This window comes from Brienomyrus brachyistius, unplaced genomic scaffold (assembly GCF_023856365.1).
Source record: "Brienomyrus brachyistius isolate T26 unplaced genomic scaffold, BBRACH_0.4 scaffold44, whole genome shotgun sequence".
NCBI lineage: Eukaryota > Metazoa > Chordata > Actinopteri > Osteoglossiformes > Mormyridae > Brienomyrus > Brienomyrus brachyistius.
In genome coordinates, this window is record NW_026042319.1 from 2,715,201 (window position 1) to 2,734,803 (window position 19,603).

The following is a 19,603-nucleotide window of genomic DNA, read 5'->3' on the forward strand; positions in this document are numbered from 1 at the left end:
AGGCAGAAAGGAGAGGGACGGGCACAGGCAGAAAGGAGAGGGACGGGCACAGGCAGAGAAGAGATGAATGGGCACAGGCAGAGAAGAGAGGGACGGGCACAGGTAGAGAAGAGAGGGACGGGCACAGGCAGAAAGGAGAGGGACGGGTAGAAAGGAGAGGGACGGGCACAGGCAGAGAAGAGATGAATGAGCATAGGCAGAGAAGAGAGGGACGGGCACAGGCAGAAAGGAGAGGGACGGCACAGGCAGAAAGGAAAGGGACGGGCAGAAAGGAGAGGGACGGGCACAGGCAGAGAAGAGAGGGACGGGCACAGGCAGAGAAGAGAGGGACGGGCACAGGCAGAGAAGAGAGGGACGGGCACAGGCAGAAAGGAGAGGGACGGGCACAGGCAGAAAGGAGAGGGACGGGCACAGGCAGAGAAGAGAGGGACAGGCACATGCAGAGGGGATAGAGACGGGCAAAGGCAGAAAGGAGAGGGACGGGCACAGGCAGAGGGGATAGAGACGGGCACAGGCAGAAAGGAGAGGAACGGGCACAGGCAGAAAGGAGAGGAACGGGCACAGGCAGAGAAGAGAGGGACAGGCACAGGCAGAGGGGATAGAGACGGGCACATGCAGAGGGGATAGAGACGGGCACATGCAGAGGGGATAGAGACGGGCACATGCAGAGGGGATAGAGACGGGCACAGGCAGAGGGGATAGAGACGGGCACAGGCAGAGGGGATAGAGACGAGCACAGGCAGAAGGATCATCAGCTTTGGGCATATTAAGGCTCAGTAGTTAACAATGACTGGCTTTTAACATCTTTAGGGACGTTTCAGATGTTTCTATACACCAGAAAAATGAAGCTGAGTTCAGCCTCTCGTATGTGGAATACAAACAGGGTTTCTATTAAATGTCTATTGGACACTGCTGTTCCAGCAAATGTTTTAGAACCTTTTTGTGTAGCAGCCAAGATTTACACAGGTGAGGTGATGAAAGGACTGGTGCAAAGGTCAGAGGTCATGGCTTTGATTTTGTGGACATTGAAGAAAGCCTGTCGCCCCGAGTTTACAAGAAGGGATAGGGTGCCTTCAGCCGGCACACATCAGTGATGAAAAACACCTGTGGATATTAAGGCAGCAAGTTGAATTATGAGCAGAATGGGGTATCATGCGTGTCTAAGGTATTAAAGTGTAAATCTTGTGTAAAAGAGTTAATCTCAAATTCATCTCATACTATACATATATACGGTGTGGCCCCGAGGACTGGCCCCGAGGACTGGCCCCAAGCTCAAAGCCGCCATCAGGGTTATGATGGTTCGCCAGTTATGGCGGGGGGGCTTGTTTGCCATCGACTGCCATCCTGGTGTTTGTGTTATAAAACCTAAAAATAAAAATCACCGCACATACGATCTTCCCTTTAAAAAGGATCATCAATGGTAAACCATTTGCAATAAGACACATTCAGCTGTTAAAAAGCTCCATCAACAAGGGCTCAGAGGATGCAGCCGCCTGTCCCATTGGACACACAGCTGACTGAATCCGGCTGGATAGAGGAAGGGATTTTAGGTTCCGGCTCCTGATTGGACGGGTGATGTCTCAGCCAGATAGTCCCCGTAGGATCTGATCTGCGCTCAGGAAAGGGGGGGGGCCATTCGGCCGGACGCAGCCGATACGGGACCCCTGGGCCGGCAGCCAGATCTGAGCATCACCGGACCCCCAAAGCCTGCTTCCACAGGGAGTGCCACAGCGCGTGGTTTTCACATTGGGAGCGGCGCGTAATTACAGAGCGGCTGACGTTCGTCAAGCTAAGAGCTTAAGCCTTCCTGCGCTGGCAGGAAACGCGGCACATCTGCGGAGGCCGCGGCTGCCGTCTCCATGACGAAGACTGGCAAAGCCCTGTGCATCGATCGCTGGAAAAGAAACGCGAGCGTCTGACACATACAGCACGGAAAATAATCGCTGTCTGCCGCTAAAAATATGAAGGGAAACACAACAGATTTCCAACCCTGGGAGCCGCAGGAGAACTAGGATACAGACAGAACTGGGCAGGGAGCGGAGTCACGGGGGCCTAAACAGTGAGAGTCGTCTCGCTGGGGTCCGGCCTGGCGTGTGCGCTCACAGAGCACCCTGGCTGGCTCCGTCTCACACTGGCCTGATGTACTTCCTCTGCGCACTATGCTCACCTAAGGCGAGTGACCTCACCACCCTGCCCCCACGACTGCACCCCGGCAGACAGAGTGCTAAACAGGGATTTGTTTTCAACACTGGGGCTGTGCCAACAGTCATAAAGAATGCAATGTTTTTCAGCAGCGTGGTCATCGTTGGTGCCCCCTGCAGGAGCGGCCATGTCACCTCTGGGCCCCGATGCTCCCCGCCTTCCGAGAAGGGTTTTCGGTGTGAGACACCCTCCCCCAACAACACAAACAAACCACAGAGGATGATGGGACCCAACAGTAACACGGCTGAACACGTCACTTTACATCACGTCACCCGTATTTGGGATCCATCCAACCCACATCCCCTGCTCTGGAGGCGCAGCACTCCTTCTCACCTTTGGGTGGCACTCTCCTGGCTGGCCGGCTCCTCTTCTGGCTGGGGACCCCCTGCTGACTTCCTCCCCACGGCAGAGGTGTCCTGGAGGGCACAAGCAGCAGTTAGTGCCCCTATCCCAGTGAGGGGCTCGGAGCAGTATGCCGCAGCGTCTATAGCGTGCCCGTGGCTCCCAGCAGCTTGCGCAGCCTGGCGACCTGCCTGGTTTCTCTCTGTTCCTGGGTGTGTCTCTATGTACACATCTGGATTAATATTTGACTACCCTTTCTTGCCCCAATCACTGATTCATCGTGCTCTTCTAAACAGGTACAGAGTGCTCTCACGGACTATTCTGTTCATAGTTCCTGCAGGATTTCCTTTACACTACAATGTGCCTCTTTAAAATGAACTTATTTACTTTTAAGTTTACTGAAACACAGCCAAGAATTTAGGGGGACTTAATGACTGTGATATGGGATTAATCTAGTACAGTGGTTCTCAAACTTTTTGGACCAATTACCAATTCGGATCAATCCAAAGCAGCTAAGGACCATACGGGTAAGAAAACAAATCACAGTAACATACCACCGGAGGGCACTCCACATAACACAGTTTGAGAACCACTGATCTAGGGTACTGGTGTAAAGACCCAAAGATTGGCACCCACCTGTCCATAGAAATCCGCTGAAGGTGACGACTGTGACCTCTCGTGGACGTAGGACCCCATGCCACGCTCCTCCAGGCCCGAATCCAGGATGTTTTCAGCTGAACGGTACCTCCCAGTCACCCTGGCCTCTGTCGGCTTCCTCTGCCCATTCCAGGTGGCCTCATACTCCGCAAAAGTGCCCAGCCGCTGCTTCTCCAGCACGGCCTGGCTGTCAGTGTGGCGGGGACTGCCGTGGGTCCCGTCCGGGTGGCGGCCGGCATGCTGGATCTCAGCTGGCCCGTCTGCGGCACTGGGGGGCTGGGCTTTGTTGGTTCCAGATCGGGGAGCTGCAGATCCGCCCATGGCCTCGAAGACCCTGCGGCGGTCCTCGAAAGACTCAGGTGGCTCCTGAGGCGGGACATCCTCCTCCACACCCACCTCGTTGATCTTATCTGGCTCGGAGAAGGACCGCACTTTCTTCTCTGGTGGAAAACGTTTGCGGCCACCTATCCGGGACACTGGGCCTGAGGCAGTCCGGCTCTGGACGGGCTCCGGGCCGCTGTCTCTGCGAGCTGGACCGGGTACCACATATCCAGGAACGGGCTCAGGACCGGCGTGCTCTGGCAGAACCGGTTCCAGGTCCCTCCTCCTGAATGACGTAGCCCGCAGAACCCTGGCCTGTGCCTCCTTCAGGTTGTCCTTGTAGGTGCTGGAGAAGGAACCGTCGCAGGGGGCAGCCTGGGTGCATGATGCCTCCCAGGGCTCTGTGTCCCCTGGGGCCTCGCTGGCGGCGCTCAGGGTAGCCGCACTCTTGCTCTTCTGCAGCTGTGCCCTCTTCAGCTGGATCTCATTGCGCAGGGTAGTGGCATAACGGTCGTTATGCTTCGCCTGCTTCCCCAGCACCGGATCTGGGGCTTCTGGGCCCGTGTTCTCCTGGGAGTGCAGAATGGGGGTACGCTGGAGGCGGGTGGCTGCATCTTCGGGGGGAGGCCAGGTCTCTGGTTGACACTCCTGCCGCTTCTTCTCCTCGTTGTAGCTGCTGGGGGAACACGCCATGTAGTGACCCTCTGCCGTGTAGCCGTTACTCCTCCTCTGGCCACCCCTGTCCTCCCCCAGGACATCCCGCATGTCCTCCGGCCTGTAGTCCCAGCTGCCATCCTGCACCTCCGGGTTTTCCTGCTGCTGAGCCCTCGCCCTGCCTGCCTTCTGGGAGCTTACAGATTCTCTGTCTCCCGCTACACTCTGGGCCACATCTTCAGCCATCCAGCCTTCCGCCCTCCCCAGCAAGGACTGCGGTGCCCCCTGTCGGGCTGTTACACAGTAGAATCGGCTGTGACCTCCACCCTCAGGGAGCCGGTCAGTGGCCATGCCAGGCACCCCAGCCTGGGCCTGTCCGCTGAACGACAGTTCCTGCATGCTGCTGTAACAGCCGGACGTGCTCTGCTGCCACTGTGCAGACGGGGTCCTGGCCTGAGGGTAGAGGGCGCTCTCATCGCTGTACTGCCGTGGGTGGTAGGGTGTGTGGAAGTACCCCTGCTGGCCCAGACGCACGTCACTGCTGGATAAGGAGTACAGTTTGTTGGAAGTCACCTGACTTCCACTGTTGCCATAGACATCTGGGTTGGCGTGGGAGTAGAAAGTGTCCGGCTTGAGGAGGTTGGAACTTTTCTGCACCTCGGACCCTCTCTCGTGCGGTCGGGGGCCCCTGTGGGTGCCATCGTGGCCCTCACCCATGCCCCTGTCCCTGTCCACAGCTCTCCCGGGCACCCTCTGCTGGGTGGGGTGTGCAGGTGCTTCAGAATAGGGGACAGCCAGCCCTTTCTCATGGACCTTAGTGACGGCGAAACTGTCACTACGCATGGGGGGCAGCGGGGGGGGCGGGGAGGGAGCAGTGGCCTTCTTCTTTTCAGGCACGTGCCACACGGGGGCAATGCTGGACCTGCTGGAACTGGAGCTGCGAGAGCCGGGTGGCTCGTCAGCCCTGGGGCCCTCGTGGCCCTCCGGCCCCAGGGGCACAGCCAAGTGGAACGGCCGCTCATCCGGGTGGCCCCCCTCCAGCAGGCCATAGCTGTTCCTGCCGACGCGTCCCCCTGAGTCCCACTGACCCACCTTGTGCAGTGCATTCTCTGTGCTGCGGGACAGCGTGTAGTCTGGCGTGCCAGAGCCCGTAGAGTATGAGCTGTAGGCGGAGTCACGCTTGGAGCCGCCCCCGCTCATGCCGAGGTGGTCGACGCTGCTGCTGGACTTCGCCAGGGACAGGCGTCCCGACAGGAACGGGTGCGAGGACTGCTCGAGGCTGTCCATGCTGCCTAGAGAGCTAAACTGGTCCGACACGCGACGCAGGTTCGTCTGGTCCCAGCATGCGGAGAGCTCCTGTGGACTGGGGGTTAGGAAAGGGACAGTCATGTGACTTAGCTACGCATGATGAGCAGCTAATGCTAACCTGCTAATGCTATGTCACTAACACCAACTCCAAAGTTGCTAATACTAAGTTGCTAACATCTAATCAGTAACTTAAGGCTTCTTCCCTAATGACAAATGCAACACTGCCACAGTAAACAGCAAATCCTTCCCTGTGAACCATGTCACAGTTAAAAATATATATATTTAGAGGAATATGATTAACTTTAGTGACGGCAGTGTTTTCTGAAACAACATACATTTTTGAGAAAGCTGGGTCAGCCAGTCCCCGGAGCAATTGAGGGTTCGGGGCCCTGCTCAGGGGGCCAACCCTGCTATTCCAACTTACGGCCTTCCGATCACAGACACAGTGCCCCAACCCATACCTTACTGGACCCATACCTGGTGCTGTGCCTTGCGTGCCATGCCGGCGTGGGTGTCGGCTGTGCTGTGACCGCTTCTGGTTGGGCCTCTGTGAACTTGCTGGAGTGCCAGGAATGAGGCCGGCCTACAGGGTCGCTCCTCCTGTGGGGGGTGGGTACATGAGGGGCCGTGGATGAGAGAATGTGGAGCCACAGTAATTTGTCACGCGCATGGCGAGCTCTTCAACAATGTGTCACATGTACATACAGTACAGCAGTCATGTGACAGGGTCAAAGGTCCGGCAGTGACAGTGATGAAGGCCAGACCAACTGACATGCATGCAGAACACAGAAATCAAAAAAATTCTCAGATATTTTTACAGAATACCTAGTTGGCCAATTTATTGCAATAGTCAGGAAATACCAAAATACTTCCATACTCTTTCCTTTTTCCATACTTATCCAGACTATAAAATACCAAAATCAAATTCCATACTTTTCCATGCTGAGTAGGAACCGTGCGTAGAGTGTTTGAGTAGGAAAACACATATTGGTCCCGAATACGGCACAGGAGGTGCCTCTCTACCGTTACGCTGTTCACTCCCTTGCAACAGTCAATATTTCACAATTATCCATGCACACTGATGTACAGCTTCAGCTTCAGCATTTGTCTCGAATGCAGTGCTGCAGACCACCCTAAGCATCTCGACCAGCTTCACCTTGTGCGGTTCACTTTTCACTCATGTCTCCCCCACATTTAATTAAATCTTCACACATACATTTGTATGTAGACGTGAAACGGTGTGGCGGGCGGCGTGATCAGGCGTGAAGAACAGACAACAGACATGTGCACTTGGCTATTCTACCGGGATGGTGGAAGGAACAGCCGAAAGCTTGCAGATGGCAGAGGGTGACATCGGCAGACAGGCCCAGGGCGGCACAGGGGTGAGGGGGACGATGGATGGGGTTATGGATTACCGGGGAAGGGGCTCACAGCTACTACGGGTACTGTACCTCATGGAACTTCGCAAAATCTTCGTAAGAAAGCTTCTGGCCATGTGCACGTCACTTTCTGATGGCATTTTCTGTGCTACAATGTCCATCATTTTCACCTTCCTGGGTAGCAAGGAGGAGGAATGAGCAAATACACCCCCACAGACACGGAAGATCATTACACTCTACGCCTTTCCCAGGCCTGCAGGTAGACCCTCAGGTTGAAGTCACAGTTGGACACATTTGCAAGATCTACTAGATCACTGCACAGAGAGTCACACACAGCAAAATATAATTTGTTAGGTCTTATCTACTTAACAAATCATTCCTGAGACCAACTCCACTGTAAACCTGGCAAAGATGGCTCCGCGCCCACGAATCAGAGCCAACGCCCTCATGTGTGCAGACATGAGACTGAAGCGGCAAAACAAAGTCCCGTCACCTTAGTGATAAGCACCATTATATTTTCTAAAACACTGTTTACGAGTATCGTAAAGCAGGTAAGAGCGGCGTGTTCAAAGTTTAACACAGAATGACAACAAGCATGCACACACATGCAGACCTGCTAACGAAGCACTTGTCATTCACCCATTTGGTCAACAGAGTTTGTCCTTCTACTTAGGAGATCAAGCTGATATAAGTGTTTACAGTGGTGGAAAAAGTGCTGCACCAGTGCCCTCTACTGGCCAAACTAAAACATCCTGCTCCAACATAGTGAACCTGTTTATATACACAATAACAAAACAAAGGCTATTAAATCATACTGAGGGCCAGCTGGAGAATTATTATGACTCATAAAAATAATTAAGAGATCATTATGAAGAAGCCTTCAATTCAAAATACCAATCAGCAGAGGCGATACATGATATTTTAAATAAAGAGACTGGTTAATTAAATTCTAGCCCACGGGTCAGACAGTGAGAGGTATGCGGACATTTTTTTTTTTTTTGGAAGGGGGGGGGGGGCATCGCATTCCTTTCCATGAGACTCCAGGTCCAATCTGTTAATCCTTCTGTCTCCCCATAGCTGACCCACAAACAGACAAACCTGAAGGTGTTCAAGTCAATCTGTCCCTTAACATTTTGTCTTTTGGCATCACAGGAACTCAGGTAGGGTGTGGGGGCCATCTGCCTGTTTGCAAAAGGTGTGGTTAAACCTTGAGAATTTTAGGAGATGGCGGGACACACCCCAACATCAGGGTCAGCACACAGCGCCCAACACTGAGCCCGATTCACAATTAGGTTAATGAACCAGAAATGAACATGGAGAATTTTCTTTGAAAGGATCCATTCCTGCCAGCTGCCTGACATCCTTAACACAGTAACATGAGGGACACAGACTTTTTCATCTAAACTACACTCAGCAGCTGGCACTCTTGAAGGGATTATACAGCAATTACTGCAGCAATTCACACTCAGCACCCTGTCCAAAGGTACAGAATACTTAGAAATAATGAGGCAGACACCCAAAAGGTTAATAAAGTAAATAAAACAGGAGACTGTTCCACATGAGTGTCAATCGGCTGCACCAACCTGCTTCCACCATCTGCCCAAGCCCCATACAAATGCTAATGAGGGTGCCGTTCCCATGGCGGCGACAGAGTTATGCAGGACGCGGAGAAAGGACAAGCACATGGGACAACAGCAGCCAATCGGCACGGGCTAAAGGTGCCACAGGTGGCGGAGGGATCTACACCGATCGCACACAAACATACATATCAGCTAAGCGCTAGCATGAATATGGAACCACCAGTTTGCTGTAGAGCCCATTAATGAGAAACAGCTCTGCACTGAATAGCAAAGTGTCAACAATGGAAAAGAAATACCGCAGAGTGAACTATAAAACAAAGAACAAAAAAAATTCCAAAGAATTACCAGAGTCGGCAGCCTACGGGAAACCGGAGAATAAAGACCTCATTAGCAGTTCAAGCACAAAGTTAAGAGGCCAAACCCAAAAGCATGAAAGATCACCCCGTCTCCTCCGACCTCCTCAGCCTCTGGGATGCGGCGGTACCACAGTCCGGGAACCGCAAGCGGAGTCAGCGCCGGTGCTCAGAGCGTCTGAGAGTGACTCCTGTGTATGGCAGGCGGGCTGGGGGGCGGTCATGCGAGTGCTCATCGTCTCAAAGAGCCCCCCCCACCCGCGCCCCTGATTACGAAGGCATGACGCGCGTAAGCATGCGGACCCCCACAGAGACGATGCAGCGGGAACCTCACAGGAGCCTGCATTCCACAGACACTTCAAAAGTGGGGGGAGGAGCCTCCCACCCCTACACAAAAGGCCAGCGACTCGCCACTTCACCACGATACCACCAGCACCGCGTGTGCACCATCCAGGACCCCCGCTGCCCTCGGGGTCAGGCGCTGTGGTTTCCCAGGGGACCATGGGAGAGCATGCATGCATGTCGGGCTCGGAAAGGGCCATTGTCACTCGTATCCCCTTTGAATTAATCCAGCTGCTTCCCTCTGATTGGCCGATGCCTGCTGACCAATAAGCAGCCTTTACTCCCTGTGTCGATCTTGCAACCATGCCAACTGACTGCTTTTATCAGTTGAGTTTGAGCTGTATCAGCCCCGTCTCTGCCCCCCTACCTCCCCACTCCACACCCACATCAGGAGCACCCGCAGAAGAAGGATTGGTCCCTTTTTGGCCCATTCGAGCCCCTGTACCCCAGGCACACTATGATATAGAAGCAATGTGATCCTGGTCTGATTTATATCTAAATGTGTGAGTTCACATGCTGATCAGATTACTGATCAGGAGAATGCAGGGAGGGGTCCAAATTAGTCAAGGAGGGACGTCACCAGCCCCTGCGTGACACTAGCGCTACCCCAACGACCTGCTCTCCTAACCAGCAGCAGCCCAGATCGCTGCTCGACCTACAGAGATTAACATACAGTGATTAAAGAGTGCCTGGCAGCAGAACGAGCTGTCTGCTGACTCGCAAGAAGATTAGTCAAGAAGTGTTTGGGCCTGAAGCTAAGGGGGGGTTTGCAGAGCGATCCCTCACAATGATCTATTGTGGGTCGGATCCTCATCTGCAGATTCCAGGCATGGCTCACTTCAAGGCACCTGCCTGCAAATTAAGGCTGCGTTTCTCACAGAAAATATAGGAGGTATGCATGCCAACCTGCTGTCAGGGTAACGCCGCCTGGCTGAGGGACACACAGCCTCCCCTAGCACACAAATGGGGTGACGAATGCTTCGGCCATGCTGCAACCTCATTGGCTAGTCCGACAGCTCCAAATAATGTGAGGCTCATCCCCAACCCTGAACATGCACCTAAACACACTGATGACTCAACATGTACGCATCACACACAATCTTACTGTCTATACACTGATCACATGTCCAGGGTGTTTGTTGACATTCTTTCTGCACCTCGAAGGCTCTGGTCTGCTCTGGGAGCAGCCCTGCTGGTCCCTGGGCTCTCAGCTTACTTTGTTGGTTAGTTTGTCCCAGGAGATGATGCAACAGGTGCCATAACAAGGCGGGATGATGGCAGTGGAAGCAGGAAATGTGGAAAGTTCCCCCTGCAAGGCAAACCCACAGTTGGATCCAGGACGCGACAGCCGTCGCCCGAAAGCAATCGTGTCACGTGTGATTAACAGATATGGCCGACACACCAAACGACAGCCAGATGAGCATGAGAGATCGGCTCAGACCCCAACAACGAAAGACGGCAGACAGCTTCAGGGTACAAAGCAGCAGCACAGGCCCACTGCACCCCAACAACAGCCAACAGTCAGGAAATACATGCAATAAACTGAAGGGGAAAGGAGACATCTACTGCTTAACTGGAAAAACTACGTCTTCATTCCGCATAAACCGGTGACACACCAAAGAACCCCTGTCACCATGGAGGGGGGGCAGGCTTGCAGGAGCATGATCCAAACTGGGGGGGGCGGGGGCTTCATTCTCACCTAGGAGATAGAACAATCCACCACCCACAGCAATATGTGGGGCGGGGGGGGGGGGGGGGGGGCATCAGGTGCAGAGCTGTGCTTTACTGGCCGAGTTTCTCCCAGCCCATGTAGCCCCCCAAATCCCCCCCCATTCCCTGCGCCGCTGTGTTAGGAAATAATTGGATTGCAGGTTTCCACCCTCGGCACGCTGGAAGGCCGAGCTGGGCGCAGGAATGGAGGCTAATCTCTGTGCATTCATCTTTCGGCGTTCCTGGTATGTGTGTGCTGCGCACTCCTGACCAGCAAATAGTGGAAAATGGGAAATAAGCCCCCCCCTCCCCCCCCCCAGGCAGTATTACACACGAGAAACTGACCTTCCAGAGCCCAGTAGCCCTCAATGCTCTGTCAGCCTGTCCTTGTTTTAATTTACATTCATGCTTAATCACGGACATTTAAAATGTACTTACTGATGTCATGCAACAGGGTTTGTAAAAAACCTCAGTGGTTGTACATACTGCCCTCTAGTGGACGCACAGTTAATTTCAATGAATCAGAGAATGCTATATAAAGAGCCTTTAATTAGCAAGCTCTTCTCCGCTGAGGGTAAGCACACAAAGAAACACAATCATAAATGAGTAACTCATAACTCCCCAGAGATACACTTCATGGCTGACATACAGGGAGCAGATTCATCTCTGCTCTCCTTTATCAAAGAAGATAGTAGCTTCACCATGAGGTCAGAGCAAAATGCTCGAGAGTCTAGACCAGTTTGCAACACGGCAGGATAACAGGCTGCAAAAGGTGGAGCCCCGAAATGCGATCCCAAGGGAAGCAGGAGGAAGGGGAAGGTGCGGGGCTCTGGGTCCTGTGGAAACCCGATATGACCCAGTGGAACCCGATCCCACGGCCCGCCTGGTGTGGACGAAGGAGCCACTAAGCTGACGTGCGTTGTTGAGGGACGGTCGGCGCCCACCCTAATGACAAAGCAGTAGTGAGTTATGGCTGCTGACAAACACACTAACCCTAACTTGCTTCTTATAAAGTCAGCACGTCTCATGCTCGCCTTTCATGGGATGACAGCGCAGTGATTATCCGGAGCACTAGGTGGCAGGCTATTTCAGACAGTGAACACAAGATGGTTTTTGAGCAGTTCGATTACTTTTCTTGGCCTATTGCACCAACACTGACTGGAGTGGTACGTCGGGAGCTGTGCTCCCAGACGATCACAATGTCACAGGCTTGACCTCCAGTGATGTCACCAGTTTACATCCCATGCTCAGCAGAACAGTTGCTGAACATAATCCTTAACCACGAAACCTGCTCCAGGGGTGGAAGAAAAAAGGCCGGCCTGTGTTCGGGTTAAAGCTTCGCCCTCATAGGAGAGCAAGATGGACTATGTGAAAACTGAAGAGTTCTTGTGCCTCCGCTGGTATGAATGGCAAATAGAGTGAGTGTCATGGAAATGTTGCTGAGACACACTTTCTCAGGACTGAGAACAGCTCATTGCATGTAACGAAGAACCTCACACACACGAATGTACTGCCAGGGGGTAGATGGGATGGAACGTGTCGCCCAAACGAGCTGTGGAGGTGAGGCAGAAGAAGCAAACAAATCACCACAGGGACCCAGGGAACTGCAGCTCAGCGGAGGAGTGCTGTCCGGTTGTTATCAGGTCAGGTAAATGCTAAATGCTAAGTGCTAACTGCCATTGGAGGACCTGCCTATGAGGAGGCGGGTGGCCATGATGAGCTTCCCTCCACGACTTCCCCTTTAACGACATAAAGAGAACTCGCTAAATCATTTTTCAACCCAGCAATGACATTGCTAACAAGTCACTGATCAGATGGGGGCACCACTGAGTGGTGAGACCTAAGAAGCAGCCAATTGAAACGCACAGTGCACTGCGATAAACATGGATCCTGGGCTGCTTCTGTTCACACAGACACACCTATATGTCTGCATGGCAGGAGGCAATCAGCGGCTTTCCAGCAGCACTGAGCTCCAGCCTCGACGTCGGCTTGTTTGGTCTGCGCATGACTAGCAGGGATTCCCATAGCCGAGGAAGGGAGGGGGAGGTAATCTCCACCCCGAGTACCAAATCCCCCTTTAATCAGACACGTGACGTTACGCCAGTGCTAATCCGTGTATCTCGTCTGTGAAGATCCTAGCTGTTCTCTGTATTCTGGCTATTGGTGCATATCAGGAAGGCTGTGCGGGAGCTTGAGGCCGTCTGACCACCTCAGGGACAGGTGACATCACAGCAGAGGTGTGCCAGGGGCGTGGCCTCTGTATTAGAGCCCCACAGCAATGGCCAGACTCCTCCTCCACAGGAAAGGGGACAAGGCAATTAAACAGACCACAGCAGCTCCCCCAGGCTCCCCTCAGCGACGGTAAAACACCTCATAAAAACACAGTGAACAATGAACGGAACATACGACGCCTCCAAAGCAAATCTGCAGAGAGGCCAGATCCGGAACGTTCCCTGTGCTTCGCCTCTGACATGCATCCCGCTTTCCTACCAGGAAGTTTCTCATAAACGAGGCTCCTTCCGCTTCACTGGATGATGATTCATCGCAAGGGTGAGGATGAAGGTGAAGCAGTGCTTACCCATGAAGCAACTGTTAAAAATCCACACACGGGATGGAAACATCAAAATGTTTACGGATAACAGGTTTAGCTGTGAGGCTACCTGTGAGGAAAACAAGCTTTTGTTTGAAGACTAAATGAGACCTGAGGACGATTCCTCAATGACTTCTGGGCCCAGGGCAAAAACAGTCACATCCACACCTCCTCCTCTCCCCATGACCTCATCACTTTACTGAAACACACCTTACGCAAAGCAGGTAGGGGCACCTCCCTCCCGCTGGGCCAGCAGGTGCACATGCATGCCACAGCCGCCCGAGAAGCGAGGCACCCCCCCCCCCGGCCACCAGGAGGGATGACCCATGAACCTGAAGTCACCAGAGGACCTTCCAGCGCTTCTCGTTATTGAACTCGAGTGACAACCATCAACCTAAATCTAAAGTGAATGAAACTAATAAGGACCCGATAATTCCACCATTGAGGACAGCGTCGGAAACAGGTTTTGCAAAGTGCTGGCAATTAAGCATATGTAGCAGGTGTGCTTTTTTTGTTCCCCAGTGTACTGCTAAGAACGACGAAAAGGTGCTGGGTGTAGAAGTTCTATCCAGGTCAGACATCCAGTGGAAAACAGCCATGTCGGCACAAGCAGACGTTTCAGATGAGTAGGCTTAGCATCCATGGCGACCGAGTAATCACCAGTTAGCAGAGATCTTCCCCCCAGTTTAGGCTCTGGTGACATGCTGGGCTGTGCGTGGTATAATTATTACTCACTGTGGCTTCCCTCTTCCCCGCTGCATTACAGCGCATGTCGCCTAGCCTATTGCCAAGCTGTCAGTGTCACCGTAACAGGTGACTGACGTTGCACCACTGTAATGGGTGAGGGGAGTTGTGCAGCTTGACAAGATAAGAATCAACCCAACAAATGAAGCCATTCCCACAGACAAATCACGTCATTTGCATCTCAGAACAAAGGCCACATTTTCCACTGGCAACTAACAACTGCAATCCAACATCCACCCCCCCATGGTGCAAACACACGGACACAGTGGCGTTTCTGTGTTGATAAGACACCTTAATGGGAAGCCCTCAGTGCAGACATGTTTACCGTATTACTCATAATAGAGGTGCACATTGTTTCAAAGTGAATTAAAAAACCATTTAAACATACAAAATATTATAGCATAGAAGCCAGCAGAGGACCGAAGTAATTAAACATCTGACTTTTACTGACTGCACACTGACAGCTGTGAGAGCAGCAGGGGGCCTCAGAGCCCAAATCGGCCTCCAGGTGCAGAAAATGAAACGGCCCAGGTGGACGACCTGGTCAGACTGGTGAATCCTGCTGAGCAAGAGACCCGGGACAAACGGCAGGCGGCCGTCGCCAAGGATACCCGCTCCAGTTCTCCAGTCGCCATGGCGACTGGCCACTGAGTTTGGGAGGCACAGAAAGGGCCGGAACAGGGCCTACCTTCTCACCACCAGGGAAAGGGTCTTGTAGGAGCCCTTGACCAGACAGATGGCCTCCTGCCTGTAGCCACTGAGAGGAATCTCGTTGATGGTGACGATCTCGTCTCCCACCTGGAGCTTGACCGCAGCGGCTAAGCTGTTCTCTTCCACCTGAAAGGCACATGGTGGGGGGGGGGGGGGGGATGTGTTACTAAGGCATGTAGTGACGGGGGGAGAGGGGGGGCGTATCCTATTTACAACAGGACATGTTTGCCTAATGTTACACACTGCACATGGCTCAAATGGCTTCAAAACATTTCACGCTGTAACTGGCACCAATCAGCTACACTATTTTTCTAACCAATGTCCTCAATCTATGGTTCCTGGAAGAGGATCTGGGTAAAATGGACAGCACTGGCTCTCGTATCACTCTTTCTCTCGAGACACAAAAGCAAGGAGGGGGGTGGGGAAGCACAATATTGTCAGAAGTAAGAACAACTCAGGGTGTTTCGGGGAGATAAGGCCTGAAGCTGAGCTCTAAAAAAGCATCAAAGCATGTGGAGAGGCTCCCACGGAGCAGAAGGGAAAAGGGGGGGGGGGCAGGAAAGCGGCCGGGGGCCGATTGTTCGGCAGGGCCTGCAAGCACCTGTAACAACACAAAGCCAAGGGCCGGGGGGGGGGGGGACGCGAGCGTGCGGTCAGCCAAGTGCTTTGATCGGCTGCTACAGGGAATCCCCGTGACATGTCACCACCTGGAGGTCAAAGGGCAATGCAGTCATGTGCTAATACTCTAAGAATGTTACGATACCTGGGAAATCCCGGAGATGATGTCAGAACAAAAGCATCATGCTCAACCTGCTCCACCACTTTCTAAAGACTGGAACCCCCTGCTCCCACATTTATAATGGTGTGTGTCGGCGTAGGACAGCATTTCCTGCGTACTAGGGTGACATAAGCTCATTAAACCTTAATAAAAAATACAAAATATACTGTATAAGACAGCTTAAGCTTTAACACTGTGCACCCGCTCCGTGGTTAATTAATGAGCGTGCTTGCGTGTGTGTGTGTGTGTGTGTGTGGGACAAGCTGCTGACAGCCTCCTGCCATGCAGACATACAGCCTGACTCAGCTGAGTCACTGTAGCTCCATTGCTGCAGATGCCATCAAATCCCTATTTTATTATTTCTTAATGAAGCAGAGGGAATCCTGACAGGGGGAGCCCTTTTCTGCTTTAATTGTCCTTTTTAGCCCATTCCAGAAAGGCTGCGTGATGCTTTCCCCCAGTGTGCAAGACACCGTCTATGGACGCGAGGGGAAGAAAGCACGTCCGGTTCTGACAGCAGCTGCCGATCTCTGGTACGGAAGTCCGCAGAAGCCTCCAGCCGGGAGGCTGAAAGGCACCGGGGCCCGAAGACGCCAGAAGGCCGGGTATGTTGGAGGATCTGCTCCGTGGGAGAGTCCCGCATGTCCTCCGGGGAGACTCAGGCAAGCAGCAGATGTGGGCTTTATGCCCGAAGCCCATACTTGACATGAGTGACACGTAGTAGCAGCTCACAGGAACAGTCGGGGGCTGAAAACCAAACCCCCTGATTGCACTGAAGACTGGAGCACAGCCTTCATCATACCGCAGATGAACATACAGATCATACACGTCATGGCATTCCACCATCCACAATCATTTAGACATTCATAAGCTTCACGAGACCAAGAGATATGATTTAGCTTCATTGCTGGTTTGGGGTTTCGTGTTGGGGATGCTGACCTTTGCAGGCTGAGTGCTTCTGCTCCACCCCACCCCAAGGAGCATGGAGTATACTCATGAGGATAACAAGAAGTATACTCAAAGTTAACATGGACTATAACACATAAGGAATATATGGACTATACTCATGGAAAAAAAATACTGGAAAAAAACCTGGAGCATATTCCTAAGGAGAACATGGAGTATAATCAGAAGAAAAAAATTGAATATATTCATGAGGTGAAAATGAATTATACATATGAGAAATATATGAAATATACTCATGACAAAAACATGGCGTATACTCATAAGAGCATGGCCTATACTCGTGATGAGAACACAAAGTATACTCAGACAACATGGAGTAAACTCAGGAGAAGATTGAGAACACCGAGTATATTTGTGAGGAAAACATGAAGTCTACTCGTAATGAAGACATGGAGTATACCTGTGATGAAAACATGGAGTATATTCATGAGGAGAACCGGGAGCATAATCAGGAGGAGAACATGGAGCATACTCATGATGAGAAACAGAGGATGCTAGGACTTTAGCTGCAGATGCTGAGATCTACCTCTCACAGCTGAACTCAGAGCGGCTGACCCAAGAGGGCCAAAGCTTTGGTCAGGGCTGTGATCCAAAGAGTACGAGTGCTTTCAGGACTGTTGCAAAGCCACACAAACACCACAAACAGCGTGCTTAGGAGTGAGTCTGATCAAAAAGAGGCAAGCTGACTGAACAACATCACTAAGCACCATTTCAGGTGAATTGTTACAGTACCAAAAGGGCAGGGACATTTACCTTGTAATTAGTTCTTTAGGTAATTTCAAATCCTCTTTACAGCATGTTCAAACATGGATGAAATTGTACTCGGGTGGCAGGCATAACATTGTAACGTGGCTCTGGCCAACACACTGCCCTAGTCGGCTCCTAACTCGGCTCCCGGCTCCTGTTGCGGATGTTAGCAGGAAGGCGATGCTAATCGAAATGTAACACACCAAATTAACTCCATTAACTGACTAATCCACAGAGATATGCATAGCAAACGCTGTGCAGAGGGGCAGCATGGTCTGCATGCACAGGTCTGACACCCGTTTTGCAGAACGTGTGAATAGTCCAGCGAAACGTCACATAAGCATGGACAGCGGCCGGGAGGGCGGGGGGATGAGGAAGGGGGCCAGGACGCACATGCTGTCCAAAGTTCCCACAGCGCTGATGAATACCTTACGGACTCTGTCAGAACCGGCCAAATGGAGGCCTACAAACACTGGTTAAAAATTACAGCGGCCAAAACCGAGGAATGTGGCAAGTTCAACTACACCCACACGAAGGGGGCAGGCGTGGGGTCAAGAGTCATAGGGCGAGCCGCCGGCTTCTCCACTCGCTTCAGAAATAACTAGAACCGCAAGTCCGTTTTCTGGCCCGGAGTGACCCGCCTGCTGTGGGCGGGGCCTGTTTACTCCTAAGGCTCTAGGCCTGGGCAACACGCGTGCTGCTGGGTCATCTCTGCTCTCTGGAACGTCTCCAAACCTCCTGAACCTCCAGTCTTTCATAGCAGAGAAACCAGAGCAGCAACAGAATAGCTGGAAAGCTTCACGTCAAAAAAAAAAAAAGCAAATGAGAAACATATGGGGTTGGTTTACACAAAAAGCTAAAACAAATGCTATTAATGTACCAATCTCAATTTGGATTAAAAGATTAAGAAAGGCTCCTAGCTGTGCCTAATGCAATTCTTCAAGTGTTGCCCAAACTCTGGCAGGTTGCACATTACCATGTCCAACAGCGGACCGTAATCAACACCTACATCTTAATAGCACTTAATAGCAGCAGCATACAGCTGCATACAACACATACAAATGATGCACAGACACGCACGAGTCTCAGTATCAGCAATGAAAAGCATGCAGCGGATACTGATATGGCACCGTCATCTTCTACAAGCTCCCGAGAGCGGCAGCAAAGCACGTATCTACAAAACAGACCTTGCAAGAATTTCCTTTGTCCTCTATAGACCAAAACACATCTGATGAGTCAACGGACTGTTTATGAGATGACCGGGGCAGGAATGCCAGAAGGCCAATGGTGTATATGTGCGAGATATAAGCAGTGTAGAGGAGGATTACAACAGTTTACTGAAACAGAGCTTTTGAATAAAGTCCATGGAGACTTTTGGCAAAACTCATAGTATGAGAGGAATGCTAAGAATTTTAATTAGTCACAGTTTGTTTTCAAAGCTAAGACCTTTTTTCATCCTTCAGACTTCTGGAAATTTATTTTCTTTCATTAGCAATGTCAAGAATGCACACAAATAAGGGATGACAAAGAGTCTGAAATTTACACTTTAGTGAGTTTGAGAAGAGAGAGATGCCTCCCTGCTACTCTGCAGGGCCTCTGAGACAAGCCTACCGCTGCTGGAACCAGCTTCAGGAGATCACTTAGAATATGGCCAGAACAAAAACAGAAATGTAATATTCTTGGAGAAACACGTCACACACAGAGACAACGCAAACCTTCAGTGACATTTCTGTGTCCGATTTTGTTTTGTTTGAATATTAAAAATAAATAAAAAAACAAATTCTTCTCCTCACAGGCATTCCAAAGGAAAGTCAAAACAGATGCCATTTTCTTAGAATTTACCCATCTCCTCCAGGTCCTGACAAAAGACTTGGATTAACAGTGAAATACCTAGGAGATTTCTGCCATGTTTTTTGTGTTATGATGTTTGTATTGCAGTGATGTCACTGATGAAGACATGCCTGTCCCTGACAGCTGAGTGCAGGTAGTGCACACACTTACACAACACCGACAGCTCTGCCTGCACTCTGCTTTCAGGTGTCACAAGAACCCGAAAGGACACAAAACATCCCAGGCCAAAATAAACATCGAGAAACGTAACACGTATAACACTGGTGCTGTACTTGCTGAGGACCAATACAGAAACGACAACCTCCATAGGAAACATGTCCGCAGTGAGAGTAGTATTTACTGGTAGACGCAAAGTCCAGTGTAAACAT

General features: G+C 51.7%; 1 protein-coding gene across 4 annotated transcripts in view; it reads right to left on the minus strand.

The window, feature by feature from the left end:
- Window positions 1-19,603, minus strand: part of LOC125722974 (protein Shroom2-like) — a 32,831-nt gene that overhangs the window by 7,248 nt on the left and 5,980 nt on the right. For 2 of the 4 annotated variants that reach the window (XM_048999302.1, XM_048999301.1), the window contains exons 3-7: window positions 14,871-15,019; window positions 6,936-7,037; window positions 5,962-6,084; window positions 3,181-5,539; window positions 2,536-2,618 (exon numbers count right to left, since the gene is read on the minus strand). In XM_048999302.1, coding sequence (XP_048855259.1) covers window positions 2,536-2,618; window positions 3,181-5,539; window positions 5,962-6,084; window positions 6,936-7,037; window positions 14,871-15,019 — 2,816 coding nt within the window. Of the gene's footprint in view, window positions 1-2,535; window positions 2,619-3,180; window positions 5,540-5,961; window positions 6,085-6,935; window positions 7,038-8,884; window positions 8,953-14,870; window positions 15,020-19,603 lie in introns of those variants that run through there. The other 2 variants (XM_048999304.1, XM_048999303.1) reach the window with 2 other exon arrangements.